Here is a 26,969-nt window from a genome sequence, read left to right as displayed (position 1 = left end):
CTTTAATAGGTAAAATTTGTATATGTTATTTATGAAGTATAATATACGTAGATAGATCAATTTAGTAGTGTCGCACGACATTTTTGTATTTCGCAATTTACTGCAAAATTTATTCCGCTCAACTTGCAACCAATCATAATTTAAGCTGCAAAGCCATAATGTAAGATAGCACCGAGTATAGTGCTATTACACAATTATGGGGGTTATTGAGGTATCAACAGACCCCTATTGAAATGTAACTTGAATTGGATAATAGTACAAATAATTTAGTTGGCGATTTATTATCACCTATTGGCTAAATAGTCTACTGTCACTTGTATGTATAAAGTGAATGTTTATTATGACAAAGAGTAATGAAATTGATATGTCTACACGCACTACTACCACATAGGACTTAAACATTCATAATAGTACATTAAATCTATACAATTAGTTAGAAATGTCTCGAGGTTGAATGGTACAACTCAATTTCCAGGCACGATCCTCTTCGGCTTTATTTAATTGGCATACCTTCCATAATTCTAATAAAATCAACTCTTGTAAGCTGGGTACTGAAACAATGCTATAGTCTTCAGGTTCTGGACCACCATTAAGCTTATTATTTAAAAAGATACTAGATCTCTTTAATTCCTTAGTGCTGGTCGTAGTTGAAGACTTAGTATAAGGAATTTGTAAACTTTCGATATCGGCAATGATACGAGTAATCTTCAAGTATTTATCGATATTGATCAATTTCTGATTTAAAAATGTATTGGCCTTTCTATAATTAGGGTTCCCTTCTGTGACAAAGGTCAAATCTTGTAAGAAAAGGGAAAAGTAAGGAACAATAGGGATATTATAATCATTCGATACTAAAAAGTTCTTTAATTTAGTACGATATACATGATAATTCTTATCAGGTTGAATAATAGTAGCCAAATAATCATAGAGTTCGGTATACTTATCCGATAAGTCCTCTCGAAGTTTATCTAATCGAGTAATCAAATGTGATTGAAGAGAGGTAATGATAGCAGCCAATGAATTAAAGTTCCTCAAGTATAAACAAGAAATAGCCACTTTCAACCAAGTTTTAATCATATTAACCCGAAGTTTCTGATTGATTTTGGGTTGAAGAATGGATTCAAGAACATAACCAGATAAACAATTAGTGAATAAAAGTGATTGACGAACATTAGGAGCCAAACGTAAGTATGCTCTCTTGGCTGTAAAATTTTCATTCAATAATTCTTCTGGTTTAATAGAACAAAAGATGGATGATTCAATAATGGTTAATTGTTTAGCCAATTCCAATCCATTAAAGTCCAACAAGTTGGGTCTATAGTTGGATAATACCCATGTTTGATCACATACTTGGAACCAATTAGGTAATAAAGTACCAAGATCTAGACTGATATATTCTGGAGCATCAAGTACTGTCTGAGGACACCAACTAGTGGTAAGGATTTGTCTATAAGTATTATTGACTCTTTCAATGGTTTGGAATTGATTCTTGGTGAGTAATGAATTCGATGAAGATGTTTGATTACCAATTCCCAATGGCATAGGTAAGGAGATAGACTTTAAGGAACTAGTGGTTGATGAATTGGTATTAATCTTGGATAATTCATAACCATCCACCATAGAATATCGATTAGAAAGTGATCCATCACCATTATGACTGGAGAAGGAATTCTTTCTCTTAAATCGAGCAATGGTGATACTTCTATTAACCAATTGAGTTTGAGCGGCATACCGAGGAACAGTTCTTAATTGGATCTGGTTTTCAATGAGTGGTTTAGTAGAAAGTCTAGCAGCCACTTCAATCAATTTCATGGCTTCAAGGGGAAGATATTGACTTATACCTTCATTAAAGAAATTAATAAGAGTTGTCAATAAACTATAGTCTGACTCATGGTTCCAATATGATTCCATCCAAATTTGGAACATCTTAACAATGAGTCTCCGTCTCTTCTTCAATTGAACTTCAGCGGTGATATCGGCTCGCGTATGACCATGAGCATTGCTGGTGATATTACGAGCCATATCAAATCGAGTAATCATCTCTTCAATAAAGTCTATACCATTGGCAAATGTTCGGAAACAGATAAAGAATGTCGATACAAAGAAGTATTCCGGAGGAGATGTTTCGTTAGTCAACGTATACACAAGGCCATGGAAAGAGGCTCCAAGTAAGTTACCATTACGATCAACCAAGAGTTCATTATTGATATCTTCAGCATTAGTAGTGGTAGGAGTAGTAGTATTGGTGGTACTGGTGGTAGTACTGGTATATGGTTCAAAAGCAGGAATGGATACAGAGAATGGTGAATTAGTATCTCCTTCACCATCTCCAGTACCCAATACATCTTGAAGTAATGAAGCCCCAGTGGAAGTGAGACCCAATTCACCAGTCTTTCCTGATCGGATCATCGAGTATCGATTGGCCTTTTTAGAAGATCTCTGGACTGGTCTAAAGGCATTACTATTGGAGGTATTGGAATTGTTGGAACTGGAATTGGTATTGGTATTGGTATGGGAGGCAATACCTACCGAACACTGTCTGATGAATTGTTCAGGATCAATCTTCATGGCCGTATAGTCAGGATACGATCTATCGGCACTGAGCTTGAAGTCGCCCGTCACTTCCAATAATCTCCGGATAGACATTATGGTAGTAGCAATAGACTTGATCATTTTCGAAGCAATTTGAATTAAATCTCCACCTTCTGGGGTATAATAATATGTATCAGTACTTGGCATAAGACTTGTATTCCGCTTATCAGCTTCTGATTCATTAAGGGTCTTTACCACCAAATTCTTTACCAGGGTTACCAAGTCACTAACAAGTGATAAGAGCGAATCTAATGATCCATCCAAATCAGCAGGCTTCTCATGAGAAAAGTCCAGTCCAAGCTTGGAGATGAAAAGAAGTTCTCGAAGAAGAAGAATGATATGATGGGCCATAGTTTCAAGGGTATCACAACCCACCGGGTTATGTTCAATCAAGTCAAGACGACCAATGATAAGACCCAAGTATGAGTAAAGGATTCCATTAATTTCAGTGATTCTATGCTTAGCCAATGGAGGACTGGCAACAGTGGGATACGCACCAATATCTGATTCTTTGGTAGTAGCATTACCAAGAAGTTCTCTACTTTCAATGGACCAGATCTGAAGGAATGTCACTGCCTTACGAGTCACTTGATAAATCATAAGGGTCAAGATCTCAATCTTATTGAAATTGGATGTACCTTTAAATTCATTGGCCTTAACCATTAAGTTATACCAATCAGCCAATAACGACTTCCGAGACTTACGAACTACTGGTCTCTTCGTGACAATCTCATTGGATCGGGAGAGACAATCGGTATGTTGAAGAAGAAGTCGTACCCCATCACGAATAGCATTAATAGTTCTAATAGAAAAGGTATACTTACCTCTTCGATTCTGATGACTGAGAGGGTTCATAAGGAACTTAGCACATGAATGGAAGAGAGGCTTTAAGTAGCTACTATTAGGGATAGCCTCAGGTTCATCAATGGCAATTTCAAAGTAATTCATAGGAATCCAACCACGTTGGAGGGAATCCACAAGAGTAACTTCTCCCCAACCTGAATCATCAATGGTATGGACAAATGCCAAGTCATCCTTGTCGAATGAAAGGCAAATAGAAGCATCAGATTCCGATTGTAAAGTCAGTGAGTCAAAGGGATGAAGAGCTCTAATGAATAAGGATGATAAATCTGAATCATCATCTTCCGCTAAGTTGGTAGTGGAGTTGGTGGTGGTTTTGGTGATGGTCGTAGAAGGTTGAGGTTCTGATTCAGCAAACGAGATATTAAGACCATTCTTAGAAGCAATTAAAAGATCATTCTTTTCCTGTTCAGTCATATTCTGCAAGTCCTTATTAGAAGAAATCTTTTCAAATTGACTAATCAAGTCTCGACGGATAGGCACATCTGGAGAAGAAGACGTGGATGTTTGTGTCTGAGCCTTTACCGGTGATACTCGAGAACCTCGAAGATTGTAGCTAGAACCTGAATCTTGATTGAATACAAAGGCCAGTGAACTACTGGTGGTAGACTGAGTAGATTGAGTGGTTGATAGATGGTCGATATTACTGCTTTGACTAATGACACTTGATCGTTGACTAGTGCTACTGGTTTGAGATGCTTGTTCATCACGAATATATGCCGATTCTGTATCGGTATTATCATCAGCCTGGAATTGTTCAATCTTATTATAATAACGACTCGTAGGTGCTATACCTGGTTTGGAAAGTCGATTAACATTCTGTTGGAACGTATTCATGAATTGGTGAGAGTCACCCGAAGCAGTTGTATGTTGAAGAGTTACTGAGAGTCGTTGGAATTTTGAACTAAGCTCCTGTTGAGGGAGATGAGGGCTGGGTGATGCGTCAAAGCCTTCAGTATTCATAAGTGGAGTCTTATCGTCTACTGAGTCAGTACCATTATCGTTAGCATAACCATTCTGAGGTAATTTAGGTGTTTTATCTTCATCATGATAACTTTCATTAACCGTATCAGTATTGAGTAATGATCGGTTGATCGAATCAAAACTTGGATTGGCTACAGGGAATTGATGGGAGGTATTGGATAATTCATCCTCACTAAAGTCTAATCCTCTAGCCGTCATAAATGTTTGAAATGTTTGATTCAGTTCTTCAGTAGCAATACCTCGGGATGAAGAAGAAGCAGGTTCATCGTCGTCCCAATCGGAATCGACTTCGTGAGGATCTAATTCTTCTATTTCGTTAAGGGCTTCAATTTGCTGCTGGTGGAAGGGGAATTCAGATTCGACAGGCGAGTATACGCTGGAAGAAGTACTGAAATGAGAATTTAGGGGAGCAGTTAGGGGACCATTTGGGGCACCATTATAATTACCATTTAGAGGGCCCTGACTGGACATGATAGTTTTATAGATTTAGTTGGTAATACTATTCGTTATCGGTATTCGTTGCAGTACTTTACTTTAGGGTACTGAAATGTACCGAGTCGTTTGGTGCTCGGTAGAAAAAAATGAATAAAAGTTAAAAAATTAAATTAAATAAATGAGACATGTACATAAATAATAATCGGTGACACTGCGGCTGATAAACAGAAACCGACATATAGATAAACACAACTAAGAGTTATAATCCGGAATACTACGACTACGATGGCGGAATCAGAGTCATTCATAGTTAGATACATTTAGAAACTGACTTTGACTGGTTGAGTCAATCTCTGTTTCCGTCGTTAACTATATCTTTACTGGCTCGTAACTTACTCCTATCTCCTAACTTCTCTCTCCCTCCCTACGGCCACTGTATCACACTGAAATTTATTATGCATCAGTAAAAAATAAATAAAAATAAAAACGTACGCGTTTGTCATTTTCTGTTTCTATTTCTGTTCAATTGTATTCCGTTTTTGTTCTGACGTATAGTTCCTCCTTATTCTACTCTGTATCTTACCGCCATAGTCTTATGATACTTACGCGTTATTAAAGCTTAATACTTTCGAGCTTACTAATAAAAATAAAAGAATATTGGTTATATACCAAAAAGTTATATTACAAAAAATAATGAAGGATGCGAGGTTCGAACTCGCGCGGACAACCGTCCAACAGATCTTAAGTCTGCCGCCTTAGACCACTCGGCCAACCCTCCAATTGAATGAAAATTAATGATGAGTTTCTCAAAATTAGATTTCATTTATGTGATTATATACAGGATATATTGGTCTGTGTGCAGGATTTTAAGAATGTATGCAGGGATTTTCCGCCAGCTCTATCTCCACATCTTATGTCTAATAATTCTGCTGAAATGAAACTTTTCACTTGTCTCAGTTGTTTTTGCAACCATTGTATAAATAATTTTATAGTGTATAGGGTGAATACATACTTGGTCACAAAAAAAATAAAAGTCTAAGGCGGATTATTCGGATATCAGAATATTGCAAATATTATCCATAATATTATCTATCATTAGAGTTTATTCGTATTCGAAACTAAATTTGGTTCCTGAATAATTGTTCGATCACAGTCGTATCAATTAGTATAAGAATCGATCAATTTTCTTATACTTTATTGAATGACTGGAGAAGCATTTATTGTTCTATCCCCGGTAAATGGACTCACCGGTTCAGATACCGTTTCACTGCACTTCAGAGAGAATAAAATTACTATTTTAAAGCATACAAAATTTTTAAAGGCGCCATATACTTCGACAAAGGTTCATAATAATATAGTTTCAGTTCAAGTAGTAGTTGATTTACCAGATAATTCTATGCCTTATGGTATGAGAAAGAGTTCACCTCCTGGATCAAGAGTTGAATTGCTTTCTTACTTAGCCTGTTGCAAATACTGTCATAAAACAGACCATATACGGCACGATTGTAAAGTTGCCCCTTGTTTATATTGTGATACACAGGGTGACCATACATCTGCATCATGTCTCGATAACCATGGGCTTATTGGTCCTTATATTGATAAGCTAAGGAAAGAAAGAGATAAAAGAAAAGAGCAAGAGAAGGAGGAAGAAAGAGAGAAAGAGAAGCAAAGAGAGAATCAGAGAAGGAGGGAGAGAAGGAAGCAGAGAAAGAAGTGGAAACAATAGGAGGAATATAGCGAATAAGAGCAGCAAAATATATAATGAATACCTACAGTTATGGCATGTAATATCAATCATTTTCCAGTAACTCTAAAATATGTATCTTTAATAAAAAACATATATGCAGGAAAGTTTTTCCTAATTTAGAAGATTTTGCAACCATGTCAACTCAACTTACTTCAAATATGAATATGTATGATAATTCTTTAAGTAGGGTACTGTACTATTTTTCGATGGTTATGTTATTACATATTGAGTGAGAAACTTAAAGCTTTGAGTTGATACAGGCTTAAGAGCCATAGAGAAAGTAAAATTGAGCCTGAGGGAGGAGATATCAGTATATGATCCTTTGGCCCTTAGTCCTTTTCATATAACATTTCTCTATTGCTTATATAAGTAACTATTCTTGTTCTCACTTTATTGTCAGATGTTTATATATAGCTCCATGTCTGTTAAAACATACTAATAATTATAGTAATCTATAATTGTTTCAAAATTTCGAGAGAAAACTGCAAAAAAGATTTATTAACATATATTATAATTACTTTTGTATATTACAATTACAATAACATTAGCAGTATTTGAGCTATTAAAGACTCTTTTGATTTCTAATTAAACAACTACTCAACCTTAAGCTTATAAACTTTATAATTCAACCATAAGAAGAATAAGGAAAATCCTAAGAAAGATATTCCAATATTAAAAACTACCCATATATCAGGATATCTAGCAGGTGGAATTATAGCATAATCTAATATATGACATATAATCATTAATAAGTATGTACCTTTAATTATTATACTCCAAAGAAGATTTTGATTAGATAATAATAATTTAGGACCAATTAACCAGTTAATTAAGAAATTACTTACGGCATATTGTAATACCAAGTCATCTTTTTTTAATAATGGATATAAACTAAAAGTTCCCACATTGTTTACCCACTGAATTATATCGATTTGTGTCGGATCTATTAATAAGATTAAAGTAGCTGGTATAAGAGGAATTAAAATACTCTTTTCATGAACTTGAAATGAAAATAAATAAAATGCAAGAGAATTACCAGCAAATCCATAAATTAAACCTCTAGTTAAATGTTTTGAATTTCTTAATTTAAAGAATAACATTAAATTTATAGGAGTAAATGCTAATATAGTAGCAGCTAAAGAAATTTTTGATAAATTTTGAAGATCAATTAATTCTCGATATTTAACAATAACATTAGTAGTACACCAAAAATTAGCTACTTTATCTTCAAATAAACCTCTATGAAATGGGAATACTCTTGTAACTATTTGTATAAGATTATTTCTATCGCCAATAAATGGTAATAAAATAACTAATTGAGTTAATATAACAGTAAATCCCACAAGGATTAATTCTTGAAATGATTTTAATTGACTTAATATAAATACAAATATAAAAGTTGAATAATATAATCCCATTTGTTTGAAATTTATACATGCAATAAACCAAACACTTGCCATCATATAATTTTTCTTAATTAATTCAATTAATGAATAAAGAAATAATCCCAACATAACTGAATTAAATTGGAAATGTCCATGATCTATTAAAATTAAATGAGGTTGATTTATAATAATTAATGAGATTATAATTTGATCCATTCGACTTAAATTAAATTTCTTTCCCATAGAATTTGCAATTGATAATACGGCAGGAATATAAAAAATTAATTCACTAACAATACTTGTAAATCTCATATAAAATTTAATTCCATCAATTTCAATGCCTCGAGATTCATTTAAAGTAAACCAACTAGCTTCAATAAAACTACCTATTTTACCAAGAATATACAGATGATATGCTGTTAATGGAGGATAATCTAATCCCCAATATGTAAGATCGAAAAAGTACCATTCAGATACTGGTAAATGAATTGTAAGCTCCATCCAATGCCTTTGAGCTTCGAAATCTCCAAATACTGGAGGAACATTATATCCCAGAAATCCTCCAAGTCCAATGGCTGCTCTTAATATAACAGCTGACATTACAAGTACATATCTACCAGCCCATTGATCAGGTACTCTTTGAAAATTATGTAAAAGATCATGTACAGGAGACTTTTTAAAGATACTCTGTTGCTGTTTGGGCTTCACTACTGTTGCCGATTGACTGTTAACTTTCCGGCTGGTTGCCAGCTTCTTCTTTCCGCCTCTGGCCATGGCATACAGAGTTAATTGACAAGTATTACATGAGTCGACTTGTATAAAAGTGGACACTTATAAGGTGAAAAAAGGTTAATTATGGTTGCGGCATGGATGCTTGATAGGAGCGCGCATAATTAACACCACATAATTAATATACACATATAATAAATATATATACTATGACTCTATTTAGTATTGGAATTCCTTTGTATGGATCCATTTCTTGGATTCCAAGTATTCCATATACTCCTTCCATAACGCGTCACCTGACTTAAGCGTATGGACATCACCTATCATAATTAATCCATACTTAGCTCTCGTTAATGCGACATTTAATCTTCTCTCATCTCTTAAGAATCCAATCTTACCTAATTTATTACTTCTAACACATGACATTACTAGGAAATTCTTTTCTCTACCTTGGAATGCATCAATTGATGCTATCATAATATCATTAACTATATGAATAGTTACTGGTTTAGATTCATTGGTAATATCATCAATATCAACTTCAATTTTTAATTCATTACTTTCGGGATTAATAAGTTCATCTTTAACAAGTACTGAAGAAATTAAATCTCTCTGGCCACTATAAGGAGTAATAATCCCAATATCTGAACGATTTATACCCTTTTCATATATCAAACTCTTAACAACTTGGATAATATATTCAATTTCTTTTCTATTAGTATAAGTATAACCATGATCTTCACGAAGTCTATTACGAACAGATTCTTCTGGAGCTTTACCCTTAGTGTCCCAAAAATAGACAGGATCTTTATCAATAGTAGAATAATTTCTACTTTCCTCAGTAATCCCATCTTTTAATAATCCACCATAAAATCGATTTCTAGGAAATTCACTAATTTTAGGATGCATACGATATTGAGTATCTAACATATGAGGATTCTTATAAGTTCCATTAAGTAAGATTCTTTCAAATAATGATAATGATAAACTGGGAAGTAATGAAAAACAACTTAATTGTTTTTGATCTCCTACAAATACAAACTTATCAACTCCTGGCATTGATAAAGGAATTAACGTAGTAGGTTCAGAAGATTGAGTAGCTTCATCCATAATAACTACTGGACATTTAACTACTGATTTTAATTGACCTCCACCAGCTACAACTGTAGTAGTAAATATAACTTTTGCTTGAGCAACAATTTGATTACTAACTTCAATTACTTCTCCCATAAATTTACTAAATGCTTTTGGACCAATCTTTAAAGTTCCTCTTCTCATTTCATCAAATGTACTTTGATGTTGTAAAGGTAAAGCATCATAAACTTTATGATGTAAACATATTGATCCTAATGGATGAGCTTTATTATAATCTCTTTCCTTTTCTACAGCCACAATTCTTAATATATTCTTTTCATGTTTAGGTTTTAATTTTTCAGCTATATTATCAATAGCAATATTTGAAGCTGCCACCACTAAAATTGGATAAGTATGTAAAGAATCTAATAATTGTAATATAATCTCATAAATAGTAGAAGTTTTCCCAGTTCCTGGAGGTCCTTGTAATACTGTTATAGCATTATTAAGAACTGATTGAATAGCTACTTTCTGAGATTCATTAAGTGTTTCACTAGAAAACTTTAAATAATTCTTAAATATAATTTGTCTAATAGGATCATTTCCAAGTAACATCTTTTTAAAACTAGCATTAGTAAGTCTAGACATAGCATATAAAACTCTACTAACAGCCAATGAAGCAGGTAAAAGTTTTAAATACAGAACATTGGTGGATTTAGGTAAAGGTTGTTCATTCCATTTGTATAATTGAATGATTATTTCAACAATCTTATCACTATTATTGGCTTGTCTTCTAAAGTTTGGTCGTCTACTACCTCCTCTACCACGACCTCCTCCTCCTCGACCTTTACCTCTACCACCTCTACTACCACTTTCACTACGTTCTTTGGCTACATCCAAAGTAGCTATTGTACCATACCAGGGAGTCTCATTATTCAATACAAGATACATGGCTTGTCCTACAGCAAAGGGTACATCCTTAACTGTACGCATCTTGGGTGATATAAATCTTCGTTTAAGTTCTTCACTGAGAAGCATACTAACTTTGAATTGAGTATTTCTTTTATCCTGATCCTCATACCATTCTATAACCATATCATCAGCAGTGATCAGATTATCATCATTAGTTAATTGATCTTCTAAGAACATATTGAAACTAACATCTCTGAAGTATGAATCAATATCTGTAAATTGTAATGTAGGTTTTTTAGATCGATGATATTTGGTAATAGAATCTGGTAACTCTTCATCGTCTGGTTCGCTAACTTCTTTGTTTCCATTGATGATAGCTGGTTTATCTTGTGCAATTACATCTTTCTTAACAGGCTTCAGTTTATTGGATTGCTTTTCATCCTTCTTTGGTTTATCGGACTTTATATCTTTCTTGGCATTGGACTGATCTTTAGTATTACTCTTTGACTTTTTAGATACTCCTGAATTGTCATTTGTACCTGACTGATCTTTCTTTATCTCTTTGACGTCTTTCTTGTCTTTGACGTCTTTCTTGTCTTTCTTTTCTTTATTATCTTTCTTGTCTTTGGACTTATCCTTAGAGTCCTTTGTATTAGCTGGAGGTTTACCTGTTACATTTGTACTTCCAGTTACTTCAGCCTTATGAGGTTTCGTATTCGAGCTCTCTTTCGTGGTTGGCTTACTTGTATCAGACTTAGCTTTATCAGACTTAGCTTTATCAGACTTAGCTTTATCGGCTTTAGATTTGTCAGATTTAGATTTATCTGACTTAGCTTTGTCAGACTTAGCTTTATCCGGCTTAGCCGTATCTGACTTCTTATCTTCGTTGGTTGCTGTACCCTTTGCTGCACTACGACCAGACCCTAATTCTAGAGTCTCCAATCTCGCTACTAACTTCTCCGATTCTAAGAGTTTCTGCTTAGGTTTCAGTACAGATTTCCCACTTGGTTTATTACGGGAATCCTTAACAGGAGTAGAGGTTCCAGGAGTCGAAAGATTCGAGTTCCTTGGAGAAAATTTAGGAGTTACACTTCTTGAATTGGACAAAGATTGTGGACTAGATTTCCCACTATTGACTAATTTAGCTTTAGCAGACAATGAGGTTACAGATCCAATGGCTTTCACTGTAGTTCCTGATTTTATACTGGAAACAGTTTCTTTCTTATTGAAATAATGCGCTATTCTGGCTTCCTTTTCTGCTGTCATAGGCTTAGGCTTTCTTTTACCTCTACCACCTGCCTTACCACGAACCTTACGATGTCTAGAAGATTTTCTTTTATTAGGAGTGGATTCTTGAATACCAAGTAACTCAAATAGAAAGTTGTCATCATTTTCACTAACCGGCTTAACATCTGCTGGGAAATGATCTTTACATCGAATACAGAAGATGTACTGCTTTGAAGTCAGAGCTTGATTTCCTACATATAACTTTTCTTCTTGTTGGCAATTCTGACATTGTATATCTCTAAAATCATAATATTGATCGATTTTAGTAAAGAAAGCTCCATTAGATAATGTATACTGAGTCGAAGGTTTCTCATTATTATCACTTTTATCCTTTTCAAAACATAGACTACATAAAAGTGTCATATCAGAAAGTCCATATCGGTTAATAGCTAACTGATGGATATTGGAGTCTTCACATTCTTCACATACTACTACCTCATCTTGTTCATTGGCTTTCACTGACTTATGTCTAGTGGAAGATAAATGCTTGGAGATGTCTGGTCCATCTGCTACAAGCTGACAGGTGAGACATGTGAAGGTAGACATGGCTCGTAGTTGTGTTGGAGTTAGGGTAAAGTGAAATTTTTCACTAATTTTGTTTATCTGGCATATTCGCAGGTGCAGCTTAAGTGAGTGTGTAGTAGAAGTGTGTAGTAGAGACAAGTGTTTAATGGTATACTTCATACTTATAATGTCAGCAGAGGAATAAAGCTACTGTAACAGTTAGACAGTAATGTCATGTTCATATAGTACTTATGTAATTAATATCTATACTCCTAGTGCAAATATTACTAGTGCAAATATTACTAGTGCAAATATTACTAGTGCAAATATTGCAAATATTGCTAGTGCAAATATTACCAGTACACAACCTATTGAGCATAAAACACAGGATTTCTTCGAATATCAATATACATTATTAATACTGGAGATTACAATTACAAAGCTTATTCTCAACCACAGAGAAATACTTAGCTCAACCGGAGATTACCCTAATTGGCTGTGCTACTCATTGCCGCAGCCAATGCTTATTAATGAAATTGGTCCGCTTCAAACCATAATTACACAAGAGAACCAAAGCAGTAACACGTACATAACGTCATAAAATTAAACATCATAAATTAAACGTCATAGATGGACATACCCGAATATTTATATACTAACACTACAACTAGCATCATATTATTAATACGTACAAACCTGAAAGTGGTAATAGCATTAGTTATCTTAAAGCCGGTGTCCGTTTTTGTGACACGCATTTGTCGGAAAATTTCAGCTTGACATTTCTTTTCATTTCTTTTCTTTTGTCATACTTCCGATTTAGTATCTGGCATAGTATTAATAATCATGAGATCATTAACACGATCACGTTAGCCGTGGCAAGGGCAAGGCAGTTACTATTGTAGTCGCACTGGCTTTACTCGATTGGTAAGCACCGGTGTTAATTGTATGTATCCTCCTAATAGGTTTTGTCCCACTAATAATGCCAATTATATTAGCGAGATGCAATGAGTTAGGCTTTTTTTTTTGGCGGCCACAATTCTGAGCAGGACTTGCTGAATATATAAATACATGAAATGCCTCTATAATTTATGTAGACTTCTCTTTATTTAATTTATAATTAATAATTAGTATTATAATCATAATATACTAAATAAATATCTATCACAATTTTAAAAATAATGACTATTACTAAGGGTGTTCCATTAAAAGATACCACTGTCTTTTCTAAGATTAAAGTTGGAAAGAATACTTTAAATCATAGAATTGTCTATGTACCAACTACTAGATTTAGAGCTTTAGATGATCATACTCCTTCTGATTTAGAATTTAAATATTATGGTGAAAGATCAGAATATCCTGGTTCTTTACTTATTACTGAAGGTACTTTTGTTTCTGAACAAGCTTCAGGTTATCCTAATGTTCCAGGTATTTATACTGATAAACACGTTAAGGCTTGGAAACATATCACTGATAGAGTTCATGAAAATGGTTCATTTATCTCTACTCAATTATGGAATTTAGGTAGAGTTGCCAATGCTAAAGTTTTCAAAGCTAAAGGTTTAGATATTGTTGCTCCATCTCCTATTTTTGAAAGTGAAAAATATAAAGCTGCTGCCGAAGAAGAAGGTGTCACTCTTAGATCTTTAACTACTGAAGAAATTAAAGATTTAATTTATAAAACTTATGACAATGCTGCTAAAAAGGCCATTGAAGCAGGTTTCGATTATGTTGAACTTCATTCTGCTCATGGTTACCTTTTGGATCAATTTTTACATCCAGAAACTAATCATAGAACCGATCAATATGGTGGATCTTTAGAAAACAGAACTAGATTCCTTTTGGAATTAATTGATCACTTAATTTCTATCGTTGGTGCTAATAAAGTTGCCATTAGATTTTCTCCATGGGCTACTTTCCAAGGTATTTTAGCTCAAAAGGGTCAAGAACATCCAATTACCACTTACTCTTATATCTTACATGAATTACAAAAGAGAGCTGATGCTGGTAACCAACTTGCCTATATCTCTGTAGTTGAACCAAGAGTTAGTGGAATTGTAGATGTTGCTGTTGAAGATCAAGTCGGTAACAATGACTTTGTTTATACTATTTGGAAGGGAATTATCCTTAAGGCTGGTAATTATACTTATGATGCTCCTGAATTTACTCAAATTCAAAAGGATACTACCGATAGTAGAACTTTAATTGGTTTATCAAGATATTATATTTCCAACCCAGATTTAGTTAACAGATTAGCTAATGGTTATGAATTGAATCCATACATTAGAGAACTCTTCTACAACCATGACAACTGGGGTTACAATACTTACAATAAATATGGTGACAATACTGTTTATAATAAAGAAGAAGAAACTGCACATCTTGCTAGAGCAATCGAAGACGTCAAATTATAATTGAATTAAATGCTGGATAAATAAATAGATAGATAGATATATATATACTTGTATGATTTGATTAAAAAATGGAGTTTATTGAAATTTTATATGTAGTTAAACCTAAGAGGACAAAGATAAATTCAGGAGGAATTAAAGACAAAATGTCAAGAATTTACAAAAGCTAAATAATCATGAATTCTTTGTCCAAAATATTAGTAATTTGCTAAAAATTATAACTCATTAAACCCAAACGTTATTATAGTAGAAAATTGAATGGAATTATAGTAGTCAAAGTGAATTTGGACATTATCTTTGCGAATTAACAGAAGAACATACAGAAATGACAAGCAAACATATTTGGGATAGTAACAGTTCCAATAAAGCATAAATTTACCATTATTACTCTATAGGGTATATGTGTACTCTTCCTAAGCATTTAGGATTACTTATAATTTAATCCATGTATTAAGTGTTAATTGGTCAGATCAAAACGTCAATAGGATATACATGAGTTTACTTCAGTGCATGATAAAAAGCCTTCTTTTTATGAAAATTTTGGTGTAATTAGTACTAAAATATTGAACAATAGCAGCATATTCAAAATATGAATCAAAACCATACCTTTGTAGACTTTAAGCTATAACTATTTGTAGATGCAAAATGCCATTCATTTTGCAACAAACGAATCCTGCATGTACATTAAAAATCCTGCACACAGACCACTAAATCCTGCATATAAGCAGATAAATGAAATCTGATTTTGAAAAACGCGTCATTGGTTTTCATACAATTGGAGGGTTGGCCGAGTGGTCTAAGGCGGCAGACTTAAGATCTGTTGGACGGTTGTCCGCGCGAGTTCGAACCTCGCATCCTTCATTATTTTTTGTTTATAGTATTTCAATTATTTTAACAATTGTAGACTATATTTTTATATTAAAAGGGTTTAATAATACAATTAACTAATTACAAGTACATATTAGTTGCTTCATATATTTTTGTTGAGAGTTTAATGAATGTCAACACTGCCTAGTGTGATCCATTCGTTGACTGGCCCTTCGCAAAGTACCAATTTAAGAACTCCTCCATCCCAGCCATAGCCATTATCTAGTAAATCTTCAGCATCACAGTTCTCAATATTCAAATAATCCAGTATTCTTGTCTTGATAGTTCTCCATAATGCATTATCAATTGGATGAATGTCACTGTATGCTAATGAAAGATGAGGGTCATACTCTTGTGCAGACCATTCAGCTGCCTTATAAGCAGCTCTTTCTTGTAGATATTTTAAATCTAACTCTTTAGTAGTAGGCTCCATATCAGACTTACTTGTACTACTAGCTTTAGATTTCTTCAGCTTCTTTCGTTTAAGAATTCCATTTGAATCTTTACTATATAAATGAGGATTTACTTTTTGATTTTCTAACTCTATATCTTGAGGTAATATGACAAACAATTCTCGAATGATTCGAGCAAATGATAATAAATTAGGATCTTTGCCTACTTGAAAATAAAGCTTTTTGAAGAACATTCTTTGACTATTAACTCTTCCTAATGTTACAAGATTTGTATGCTTTTTTGGTAATGAATGTAATGCTGCAACACATGCCGATAATATTCTATCGACATCTTCTCTAGTTTGATCCTGATTTTCTAAATTCACATCAACGTTGGTCGTGATAGTAATATGTGGATCAAATCTAGGAGGTTGACCAGGAAATAACGTATTTAATGAACTCATCAATGTAGTCAATTTATCATAAATTGCTGATGATTGTTTAGGACACAACCATAATGCAACGCCTAATGCTACATAAAGCTTCGTTAGTATACTATTATCTACTCAATTGAATGCTATATGCATTATACATACCCATGTTTAATATAAATATATATTCTTATCAAAGATCTCTTAAGGTGAACCCTGCAGTAAATAAAAATTAGATTTATAAATGTTCGGTAGCTTAGTTGTGTTTGTGCGAAAATCAGCAAAACAAGAATTTAAAACTTTGGATGAAATATTATAGTTGTATCTGATTATCAGGAATACGAAAAACAATCGTGGTACGCATATGATGATAGCAGTATCATGTCATCCAAACGGTTCTTCCACAAACCATCTCACGGGCCATACAAGTCCACCACCCCAAATATACCTTTACAACTCATTCTACAGGAGTCAGAGCTAAAGAAGATAGTTAGTTTAAGTTGTGAATTTGTCCATGAAGGCATCAATTGGGGTACTACAGATTACTTAGATGATGAAAATGCAGAACGTAGCATACAATATTTTAGAGATTCTGGCAGAAGTCTCCTAAAGCATTTGGATCATGAAGACCCTCACTACATAAGCAAACTTTGTCTTGAGTATTTGGCGTCTAATTTTGCTATCCTTATCAAAACGAAGAGTCCTGAGCTAATTCTACAAAGAAGTTTCACTGATAATGCAGAGGAGTACTTGAACCACTTTGCCATTGTTGTAGAGCTGGTGGATGAATTCGTTAGCAATTGGTTCGAAGACCACGTTATTACCGATCCACAGTTGAAAGTTAAAACGAAAAAAGTCATACACAACTTGGTTAACATTTCCTATTTATTCACCATCACCTTCCCAGGCTTGAAAAAGAATTTAGGTGGAATGAAGTCTTCAGGTACAATTACAAGTTTTGGAAAATATATAGTTTCGGGCCAGTCACTTCAAGATTACTCTGTTGCTGAGCCCAAATCCATGCCAAGCCCCACAGAACTAGATATGGAAGCCGCACAAGCTCTAGAAGTAACAAATGATACTTTGATCAAGGGTGTCATAAGGCGTCCCATTATGTCTGTCGATGATCTAGAGTTGCAGGAAGCCTCTGTATCTGCTCTATTAGAATCAATGTATCTACAACCAACCATAGATTTTCTAAAGCTAAGATTTGAAGATTTACAGTTAAAACTCAAGAGGCAGACTCCAGGCACCAACAAATTGAGGCCGGATTTTTCACTTACTTTCCTTTTCAAGGACAAGAGCTACACCATACCGATCGAAATAAAAAAGAACGGCATAAAGGAGTCACTTGAAAATATTGAATCCACAAAGTCGTTTATAAATTTATTTAATCAGTCAATTCATCAAATGGTGGATAATAATTCTGCGATTGCATTTATTATTGATTGTGAGTACTTAGTTGTGATTTCGGTGACGCATCCAGAGCTTACAAAGCAAAACTTGGAAGGAGATAAATATGTAAAGTCCACAATAGACTGTGATACGCAGGTTTTCGATCATCATGGGAATCATAATTTAGGCTTTTTATTATGCTGTTTGTTGACGAATTATTTATCCAAGCTAGACGAGGCTGTGTTGAATATTGGTATAGATTTTTCAAATAAATTGTTGGTAGAATCTGAAGTTGTTTCTTCATTGAAGGAGATGTGGTATGAAGAGGTTCGAAATGACTGGAACAGTTGTTTTCAAAGTACCACATATAATATCAAGCAGAAATTATATTTAACCGAAAAAGGTGTGAAGATCAGTCGGACTTTGTTTGGTCTAATCCAACAAAATGAAGTCCAGTTTTCACAAATCGGAAAACTGGATAAATTCCAAGTCGACAAGCTAGGAATAAAAAGGAACGAGTCGGACCATGACAACTTAGAATACCTATCGCAAGTTCGAAGGGTTAAATTTAAGAATAAATCATACTTTCTCAAGTTATATGATCCCATCCAAACTTTCAAAATCCGTGGATCAGTACCACGAGATACTTTTGAGAAAACATATAGCTTCAGTTTAGGTATGTTCCTTACTGAACTTCAAGTTTTCAGGATGATAAATGGGAATTTGCCTAACATAGAAAATTTTGAACAAGCTATAAAAACTCGAACGGCCCACAAAAATGATTTCAACTATTCGTTTCCTAAAGGGAGACGCAATGAGAAGAAGGCTGCTATGAAGTTCATCCCTGAACTATATTCATATGGATATTTACAACTACCAGGCCATGAAGGCTTTTATTTACTAGAATCGTTTATTGAAGACCGCCTCTTTAGTATAAAAAATGAAGAGGAACTCGAAGAGTTCATAAAACTTGCCGAAAAGGGGATGGATGTCTTCCATAAGTCTGGCACGGCTCATGGAGATATTCATGCCGATAACATTATGTTCACATATGATGCAAAAGGTAACAAAGCTGTGAAGTTTTTCGATTTCGGGCAAAGTAAAATGAATAACTATGACACATTACATGATATGGATGGAGATAATGAATTAAAAACAGCTATACTTAAGGACAAGGCACGATTAGGTGATGCGTTGAATGAGTTGAAGAATCGTTGGAAAATACATCAAGATTCTCAGAAAAAGGAATCACAAATAATTGATCCATCTGAACTATCACCGGTGGAAGGTGGTAGCTGGCAAAAGAATCCAAACGATGTATCAGCTATCGTTCTGCCAAGTAGAAGAGAAATCGAGAGTAGATCAGATCAAGAACCATCGACGGGAACAACACTAACAACTGATGAAAGTAACACAAGAGGGCAAACCGCTTCTCTTCCTCGAGGTAGAAAAAGAACAAAACATCGATGAGCTAGGGTGATATGTTGAAGAGTAACCTGGAGGAGGGTAGAAGATAAATATTACATACTTATTTCATCAAAGTGGTGGTGGTGTCTGTCGGATACTAGAGGTAATTCCGTCCCTCCTTTGAACATACTGTTTTCGCTCCTTGGTATATTGTAATTTCGTAGCCCATAATAATAATATATTGGCATTTTCCCAAAGAAATATCGTTAGATCTACTAGAATTTATCGTAGAGTGAAGTAGAAATATTTCGTAGCCTACAAAAAAACATTTCTATGAAGTCGCTAGTGTGAAATTAATTTAAAGCTAGGAACGACTATTATTTGCTTCTCCATACGACAAAATATTAGCTGAAAGGAAGAAAAGCCACTTGCACACCACCGCTTATATTTATGGATTGGTCATGAAATTAGAAGCAAAAATAAAACGAAATAGAAAGAATTATATAAGCGTTGTTTTTCTTACATGTTCACGAATTATTTTGCTTTGGCACTATGAAATGTCAGTAGACGAAATATTTATTCGTAAGAAAACGAAAATATAAGGGAAGACTTTTACAACTAGGGAGGAAGAAATATTAATTTACTGAGATAACTTACTTGATATCAAGGTTGTGCTCGGCATGAGAAAAATGTATAATGTCTATAAAATGTACTACTTATAATTAATATTTAGATGGAACAATACCAACACCTTCAATGGCACTATTATCAACAAACCATGATACTTGAACCCCTGTAGTTAAGTCATTGACCAATTTGGAAGGTAATTTAGTATGTTTATTTTCAAAAATCTCTTTCAAAATAGGAGCTTTACCTGCACCTTCAGCAACAAAGGCAATAGTTGTAGCATTCTCTAATACTGGGAATGTAAAAGTGATTCTTCTAGGTGGAGGTTTAGGCGAATCACTAATGTAAGCAATTAATTTAGATCTTTCATTTAATAAATTATGACCTGGGAATAAAGAACAGGTATGACCATCAGGTCCACATCCCAAAAGAATAACATCAAATTTGGCACCCTTAGGTAAATTGGATTCGTATTTGGAAGCTATTTCCAAATCCTTTTCGAGGTCTACATCTTGAACTTGACCATCCTTTCCAGTGACTAAGGATTCATCAATTGTATAAACTTTTGGTAGCACAATATGGGCTGGTAAATTTTTCAAAACTAACAGATTAAATAATCCATAGTTGGAATCTTCATGATCTAAAGGAACTAATCTTTCATCACTGAAATATACTTCCCATTTATCCCATTTGACTTCTGCAGCAATATCTTTATTATCAATAAGGGCCTTTTTTAAAACTTTACCTAATGAACCTCCAGAGAGAGCAATTTTAAATGTTTCACCCGATTGCAATGCAGCATTCTGGTGTTTAATTATATAGTTCCCAACAGAATTGGCCACATCGTTGGATTCAGCATAGGCATATACTTGAGCTGGCATCTTTAAAGTCTACAATTATAATACAGACAATTCAACCACTTAGTTCTATTAAAGATTTCAGTTCTTTTTACTACTAAAATCCATATGAACCGGAATTCATTTGTACGTCGATTTTCGGTTGGGTGCGAATCGGTGAACGAATTTGGGGGCAGCTTACAAATGTCGTACTAATGGGACTAACTAACACCTAATTAAAATAAGTACATATATAGTATACAATTTATTATGAGTAGATAAGATGCCTATTCGAGAAAGTGAGAATATTCAGCACTATCCTTTATTTTATTGTTGAGGAATTTCTCTAACTTACTGGCATTCTTATAGTAAGTAGTAGTTTCTCCATTATATGCACGACAATTATTAAAGATAAGTCGGCAATCATAGAGGAATTGATCGAATGATTCATATTTATCATTTTCCAATTTTTGTTCCATAGTTGATAAATCCATAGGTTCTTTAATTACTTCATAATAATCTTGAACTTCTTCTTTATTAACCGGAACTGCAAATGGCCAGGCTGATGGATGATTACTCATTTCGGAAAATAAAGTTACCATGAAATTGTAGTGTGGACCTCGCTTAGGTTTTTGAGCTAATTTATCCATTTCTTCCAGCCATCCACTTTCTATTAATCCTGGTATTTCTTTAGCTTGTAAAGTTATATTCTTATTATTTCTAAATATTTGTAATCCTGGCCTTACAACATGTGATTTAGATCTCAGTTTAATCTTTTTCTGAATAGCAGCCTTCTGTAATAATAAGATTTTACCCAGATCTAGATATCTTAATATACTGGGTAGCATAGAACATTGCATTAAAGTACCACCTTCATAATCTTTAATATAACCCATCCATACAGATTTATCTAAAGTAATTTCTTTAGTAAAACCTTGCTTTTTAAAGTATCCTATAGCATAATTATCAGCATATGTTAAAAAGTATTTTATGGGAGATGTAGCTCTAACATAATCCTTTATATGATTCATTAAATGAGCACCATAACCTTTAACTTGTTCAGTTGAAGAAATAGCACAGAATACAATTTCTGCGAATTCTCGATTATTGAATGGTCTATAAGTAATCCCACCTACCACAGTTAATGGTTTACGAACTACAGCCATAGATAAATGTGAACGATCAAATACTAAACGAGCAATATATTCTCGAGGCATCTTAGGTAATTGTTTTTGGAAAATATTCTTAAGACCCGTTAGCACAATCAAACTTTCTCGTGTATTATCATTATTAACCACTCGGAATTCAATCTTTCCTTCTCTTTCTTCGATTACTGATGGTCTTTCCTTAAATGAATAAGGAACTCCATCAAAATTGAATGTTCTTATTCTTTTACGCTCTTCTTCTGCCTCATCATCTCCATCATCATCGCCATCATCATCTTCTTCCTCATCCTCATCTTCATCCTGATTTTCTTCCCCATTTGCCTCTTCTTCTTCTTCTTCTTCTTCCTCTTCTTCCTTCTTCACTCCATTGTCACTATCTACTTCCTCTTCAGAATCGGCTTCTTCCTTGGCTTCTACTTTGACCTTTTTGTTTAACGGAACGTCATCATCATCTTCTTCGTCTGACTCGATTGTGGCAATCCGTTTTCTATCCACCATTATATATATTATATATCCTAATTGGGGTTACTTATATAGTGAGTCTTTAACTTTGGGGTCGGTAGTGTCTGATTACACAAACAAATTGGTGAATATTTTGGAAAACATTGTGTACAGGAAAAATCAAACTATTGCCACAGCATGCAGGACCGACTAAGAAATTTTTTGCATTCGATGAGTACATTAATTTTACTATTAATAATCCTTTATTAGTTAATAAAGTTATAGTCTTCATAGTTAACAATAATGTCAAACTATTCGTATATGGACCAGAACGTCAACGGGGCCCAGGCCGTGGCCACCGTGTTGTGTTGCAACTGTGGGGTGCCTATGGATGGTTCACAAGGGTTAGTAATGTGTCATGATTGTATAAAATTAACAGTAGATATTACTGAAGGAATTCCTCGAGAAGCTAATGTATCATTCTGTAGAAACTGTGAAAGATTTCTTCAACCTCCTGGACAGTGGATTAGAGCTGAATTAGAATCTCGAGAGTTATTGGCATTATGTTTAAGAAGATTAAAAGGGTTAAATAAGGTTAGATTAGTAGATGCATCATTTATTTGGACTGAACCTCATTCTCGTCGTATTAGAGTTAAATTAACAGTTCAAGGTGAAGCATTAACTAATACTATTGTTCAACAAACTTTTGAAGTCGAATATGTCGTAGTAGCTATGCAATGTCCTGATTGTGCTAAATCTTATACTACAAATACTTGGAGAGCTACAGTTCAAATAAGGCAGAAAGTTCCTCATAAAAGAACTTTCTTATATTTAGAACAATTGATTTTAAAACATAATGCTCATATGGATACTGTATCTATTAAAGAATCTAAAGATGGTTTAGATTTCTTTTATGCTCAAAAGAATCATGCTGCTAAGATGTTGGATTTCTTATCAGCAGTTGCACCAGTTAAATCAAAGAAATCTGAAGAATTAGTAAGTACAGATATTCATTCAGGATCTTCTCAGTATAAATTCTCATTTTCAGTTGAAATAGTTCCAATTTGTCGTGATGATTTAGTTGTATTACCTAAGAAACTTGCTCATTCTATGGGTAATATTTCCCGTATAGTATTATGTAATAAAGTATCTAATCTGAATCAATTCTTAGATCCAAATACTTTACAAACTGCCGATTTACCTGCTGCACTTTATTGGAGAAATCCTTTCTCATCATTATTGGATGCAACTCAATTAATTGAATTTATTGTATTAGATGTTGAACCAACTGGAGATATCAGAGGTAAATACGTGCTAGCCGATGTGGAAGTTAGTCGTGCTAGCGATTTAGGTGTTAATGATCAATCATTCTATGTCAGATCTCATTTAGGTGGTATTCTACATCCCGGAGATTCATGTTTAGGTTATTACTTAACTAATACCAATTTCAATTCCGATTTATGGGATTCTTTAGATTCCGATAATACTCCAGAAGTTATCTTAGTTAAGAAACATTATGCTAGAAAATCTAAGAAATCTAAGAATAGACAATGGAAGTTGAAGAGAATGGCTAAAGAACATAATGATATTGTTGCTCATGATGATTCTAGACAAGCTAGACAAGAACAAGAACGTGCTGAAAAGGATTATGAACTTTTCTTACAAGAATTAGAAGAAGATGAAGAATTAAGACAAACCATTAACTTATATAAAGCTGGTAATACTGCTCAACCTCAAATTGAAGAAGAAGAAGTTGAAGAAGATGAAGATGCTCCAGAAATCGATATTGATGAGTTATTGGATGAATTGGATGATATGACCTTAGAGGACCATCCTATGGAATAGATAATTACATAGTGTTAATGCATATGGTTATTTTCTATATTTAAACTTTAGCTGTAGTAGTTAATTTAAAATTATTTATAACTATTATAATTATTATTTAACTAATACACACAGATGACGCACACCGCTATCTCGTAAAAATTGAGTGCGGCTTTTGCCGGGAAATAGATAAACTCCACCTTAATTACGAAACGCCATCTAAATTACGAACTCCTCCTTCCTACAATAAAATTAAGCCATTGACAGATATGCTGACAGAAACTGAAACTGAAACAGTAACCCCTCCATCGCCACTAAGGTATGCTCGTGTGCAATCGTTTGTGGCGTCATCGTTTTTCTCCAAATTGGCTCACTTGAAATTGAATGAATTCAAATTAGATGACTCGGCTATACCATTACGAGCATTCATTAGTCCAGCCGACAAGTTAACTAGACATCATACTAATCCGATAATTCTGTTAGATTTCGAAGCATTTGTTGAGTGGAAGTCTGATGAGCCCAATGTTTTAATTGATGGAGAAATCATCAATCTTAATACGCTTGAAGAGTTCAGAAAGTATCCCAAATCAGATATCTTGAAGAGAGCAGCCGAAGAGATTCATAAAAATATTGTAGAATTAAAGGATACTCGATTTCAAACTATCAATAAGTTTTTCATCTTGTCATTTTCCGATTTGAAGAAGTATAAGTTTTATTATTGCGTAGCCACCCCCACATTAAATTCCCCATGGAATATAGCTGGTAACGCTGATTCTGAAATTGTATTGCTTGATCCTATAGATTTCAATAGCTTATCCAAACAGGAGCATTTCTTTCAGTTAGTCGACAATGAATTGCATGATATAAATTTTTTTGCATCTGATAAGGGTAATACATTTGTATTTATTGATACATGCTTGAGTCCTCATAAGATTCCTTCAATCCATGTTAAGAATTATTTATTTTTGCTTGCGGAACATGGATTTACCCAAATCAATTTACTCGTGTATAGACCGCGTGGTGAGAACTTTGGCTTAAAGTTACAATTAGATCCTAGCTTTGAACGAGGATCTGTACCTAAATTTCAAGGTTGGGAAAGGAATGTTGAGAATCAATCCATTCAGAAAATTGCAGATTTGGCTTATTCTATATCTCCTGAAAAGCTTGCAGAACAAGCTGTAGATCTTAATTTAAGATTAATGAAATGGAGAATTGCTCCTACAATAGATCTTGATATTATTAGTAATCAAAAAGTATTAATATTAGGATCTGGGACTCTTGGAAGTTACGTTTCTCGAGCATTAATGGCATGGGGGATTAAAGAAATAACATTTGTTGATAATGGTCGGGTTTCATATTCCAATCCAGTTCGGCAACCATTATTTAAATTTCGTGATTGTTTTAGTGACGATGGACAAGGAGAATGGAAAGCATTACAAGCAGCTCAAGCACTTACTGAAATCTATCCTGGTGTTAAATCACGAGGTTTTAATTTACAAGTACCTATGATTGGACATCCAATAACAGAAGAAGATAAACAGAGAACAAATTTTGAGACATTAAGTAAATTATTTGATGAAAACGATGTAATTTTTTTACTTATGGATTCACGTGAATCACGATGGTTACCTACATTGTTAGGAGTAGCTAAGAATAAGACGGTTATTAATGCTGCATTAGGTTTTGATAGTTATTTGGTAATGAGGCACGGTAGTAGAAATCAATCAGCGGATACAAGATTAGGGTGTTACTATTGTAATGATGTAGTGGCACCTACTGATTCTCTTTCAGATAGAACATTAGATCAAATGTGTACAGTTACTAGACCAGGAGGAGCATTAATAGCTTCAAGTTTAGCTGTAGAGTTGCTTGTTTCTGTATTACAAGATAAAGATAAAGAATTAGTCAGTCATGATCATGTTTCAGATGTAGGAACTTCTCCTCATCAGATAAGAGGGTCATTACGTAATTTCCTGCAGAGTCTGTTATATGTTCCTAATTATAAGTATTGTTCAGCCTGTTCTGATGCAGTAGTCGAAGGATACTTAAAGGATGGATGGACGTTCATTAGAGAATGTCTCAATGATGCGAAATATTTGGAGGAAGTTAGTGGGTTAGCAGAAGTTCAGAGACAAGCGGATATAGCTAGTGAAGAATTGATGAAGCAGATGGATGAGCTAGATCTCGATGACGATGAACTTGAATTTTTTGTATGAGTCTATAGTACCTTAATGGAATTGTTATTAACATTCTGTTCTGAGTGTAGACGTATTAAGTGTAGATGTATTAAGTAGTTGATTTATGTAGTCTTTTGAACTTTACCTCTAATTTAAAAACTTAGTAAAGGGTGGTGGCAGTTATTATCGCTATTTTACTACACTGCTAAAACATTATCCTAACTCTGAATGAGGCAAGCATTACATTTTACAATTCGAGAAGTAGTACGACCTCAGTTTACATCATTGGCCCAATAATGTTTTCAGAGTATTCAGAAACCTTACCAAAGGATTACATAATCCAAATATACCATCCACTTACTTCACATTCCAGTTATATACCAATGGTTATGATATATTTATGATATAATATGTGGTATGTAATTTGCAGCCGGGTCGTGTGTCGCCCACACATCACCAAAATCTGGAGCGCGAAAGTTCCAAAAACG

At 34.0% G+C, this 26,969-nt stretch overlaps 10 protein-coding genes and 2 non-coding genes across 12 annotated transcripts; 5 read left to right on the top strand and 7 right to left on the bottom strand. All coding sequences in view use genetic code 12, as the record gives it.

The window, feature by feature from the left end:
- Window positions 1–373: 373 nt before the first annotated feature.
- BUD5 (Ras family guanine nucleotide exchange factor) lies at window positions 374–5,001 on the bottom strand. The gene has a single exon (XM_064880573.1). It carries the CDS (start codon window positions 4,906–4,908, stop codon window positions 430–432), a length of 4,479 nt encoding a protein of 1,492 aa, XP_064740772.1. The 5' UTR covers window positions 4,909–5,001; the 3' UTR covers window positions 374–429.
- Window positions 5,002–5,566: 565 nt separating this feature from the next.
- On the bottom strand, window positions 5,567–5,650 carry RJT21DRAFT_t5. Its single transcript has one exon. It is a non-coding gene; the product is annotated as a tRNA-Leu (tRNA).
- A 1,562-nt stretch (window positions 5,651–7,212) lies between these two features.
- Window positions 7,213–8,778, bottom strand: ALG6 (dolichyl-P-Glc:Man(9)GlcNAc(2)-PP-dolichol alpha-1,3-glucosyltransferase; the record flags this gene model as incomplete). Its single annotated transcript, XM_064884456.1, has 1 exon — window positions 7,213–8,778. The coding sequence occupies one exon, from the start codon at window positions 8,776–8,778 to the stop codon at window positions 7,213–7,215; it is 1,566 nt and encodes a 521-aa protein (XP_064740771.1).
- A 174-nt stretch (window positions 8,779–8,952) lies between these two features.
- Window positions 8,953–12,552, bottom strand: RJT21DRAFT_101015 (RNA helicase; the record flags this gene model as incomplete). Its single annotated transcript, XM_064879723.1, has 3 exons — window positions 8,953–10,592; window positions 10,674–11,472; window positions 11,713–12,552. 3 exons carry the CDS (start codon window positions 12,550–12,552, stop codon window positions 8,953–8,955), a joined length of 3,279 nt encoding a protein of 1,092 aa, XP_064740770.1.
- Window positions 12,553–13,293: 741 nt separating this feature from the next.
- RJT21DRAFT_9850 (alkene reductase) lies at window positions 13,294–15,187 on the top strand. The gene has a single exon (XM_064885743.1). The coding sequence runs from the start codon at window positions 13,689–13,691 to the stop codon at window positions 14,919–14,921; it is 1,233 nt and encodes a 410-aa protein (XP_064740769.1). The 5' UTR covers window positions 13,294–13,688; the 3' UTR covers window positions 14,922–15,187.
- Window positions 15,188–15,605: 418 nt separating this feature from the next.
- On the bottom strand, window positions 15,606–16,821 carry RJT21DRAFT_123858 (2',3'-cyclic-nucleotide 3'-phosphodiesterase). Its single transcript, XM_064882760.1, has 2 exons — window positions 16,774–16,821; window positions 15,606–16,709 (listed from the first exon to the last, which is right to left on the bottom strand). Exons 1-2 carry the CDS (start codon window positions 16,775–16,777, stop codon window positions 15,910–15,912), a joined length of 804 nt encoding a protein of 267 aa, XP_064740768.1. The 5' UTR covers window positions 16,778–16,821; the 3' UTR covers window positions 15,606–15,909.
- Window positions 15,696–15,779, top strand: RJT21DRAFT_t28. Its single transcript has one exon. It is a non-coding gene; the product is annotated as a tRNA-Leu (tRNA).
- On the top strand, window positions 16,733–19,803 carry RJT21DRAFT_132099 (uncharacterized protein). Its single transcript, XM_064883104.1, has one exon. It carries the CDS (start codon window positions 16,990–16,992, stop codon window positions 19,471–19,473), a length of 2,484 nt encoding a protein of 827 aa, XP_064740767.1. The 5' UTR covers window positions 16,733–16,989; the 3' UTR covers window positions 19,474–19,803.
- SOL3 (6-phosphogluconolactonase) lies at window positions 19,804–21,119 on the bottom strand. The gene has a single exon (XM_064885742.1). The coding sequence runs from the start codon at window positions 20,916–20,918 to the stop codon at window positions 20,133–20,135; it is 786 nt and encodes a 261-aa protein (XP_064740766.1). The 5' UTR covers window positions 20,919–21,119; the 3' UTR covers window positions 19,804–20,132.
- On the bottom strand, window positions 21,040–22,588 carry GCN5 (histone acetyltransferase). Its single transcript, XM_064885739.1, has one exon. It carries the CDS (start codon window positions 22,535–22,537, stop codon window positions 21,161–21,163), a length of 1,377 nt encoding a protein of 458 aa, XP_064740765.1. The 5' UTR covers window positions 22,538–22,588; the 3' UTR covers window positions 21,040–21,160.
- A 156-nt stretch (window positions 22,589–22,744) lies between these two features.
- Window positions 22,745–24,468, top strand: NMD3 (ribosome-binding protein). The gene has a single exon (XM_064880572.1). It carries the CDS (start codon window positions 22,784–22,786, stop codon window positions 24,323–24,325), a length of 1,542 nt encoding a protein of 513 aa, XP_064740764.1. The 5' UTR covers window positions 22,745–22,783; the 3' UTR covers window positions 24,326–24,468.
- On the top strand, window positions 24,447–26,586 carry APG7 (Apg7p). Its single transcript, XM_064880571.1, has one exon. It carries the CDS (start codon window positions 24,574–24,576, stop codon window positions 26,518–26,520), a length of 1,947 nt encoding a protein of 648 aa, XP_064740763.1. The 5' UTR covers window positions 24,447–24,573; the 3' UTR covers window positions 26,521–26,586.
- Window positions 26,587–26,969: the final 383 nt, after the last annotated feature.

The sequence above is a fragment of the Scheffersomyces amazonensis genome (genome assembly GCF_036850825.1).
Source record: "Scheffersomyces amazonensis strain UFMG-HMD-26.3 chromosome Unknown RJT21scaffold_1, whole genome shotgun sequence".
In the NCBI taxonomy this organism is placed as follows: Eukaryota; Fungi; Ascomycota; class Pichiomycetes; order Serinales; family Debaryomycetaceae; genus Scheffersomyces; species Scheffersomyces amazonensis.
Note: the sequence above shows the minus strand (reverse complement) of the source record. Positions and strands in the feature narration are given on the sequence as shown.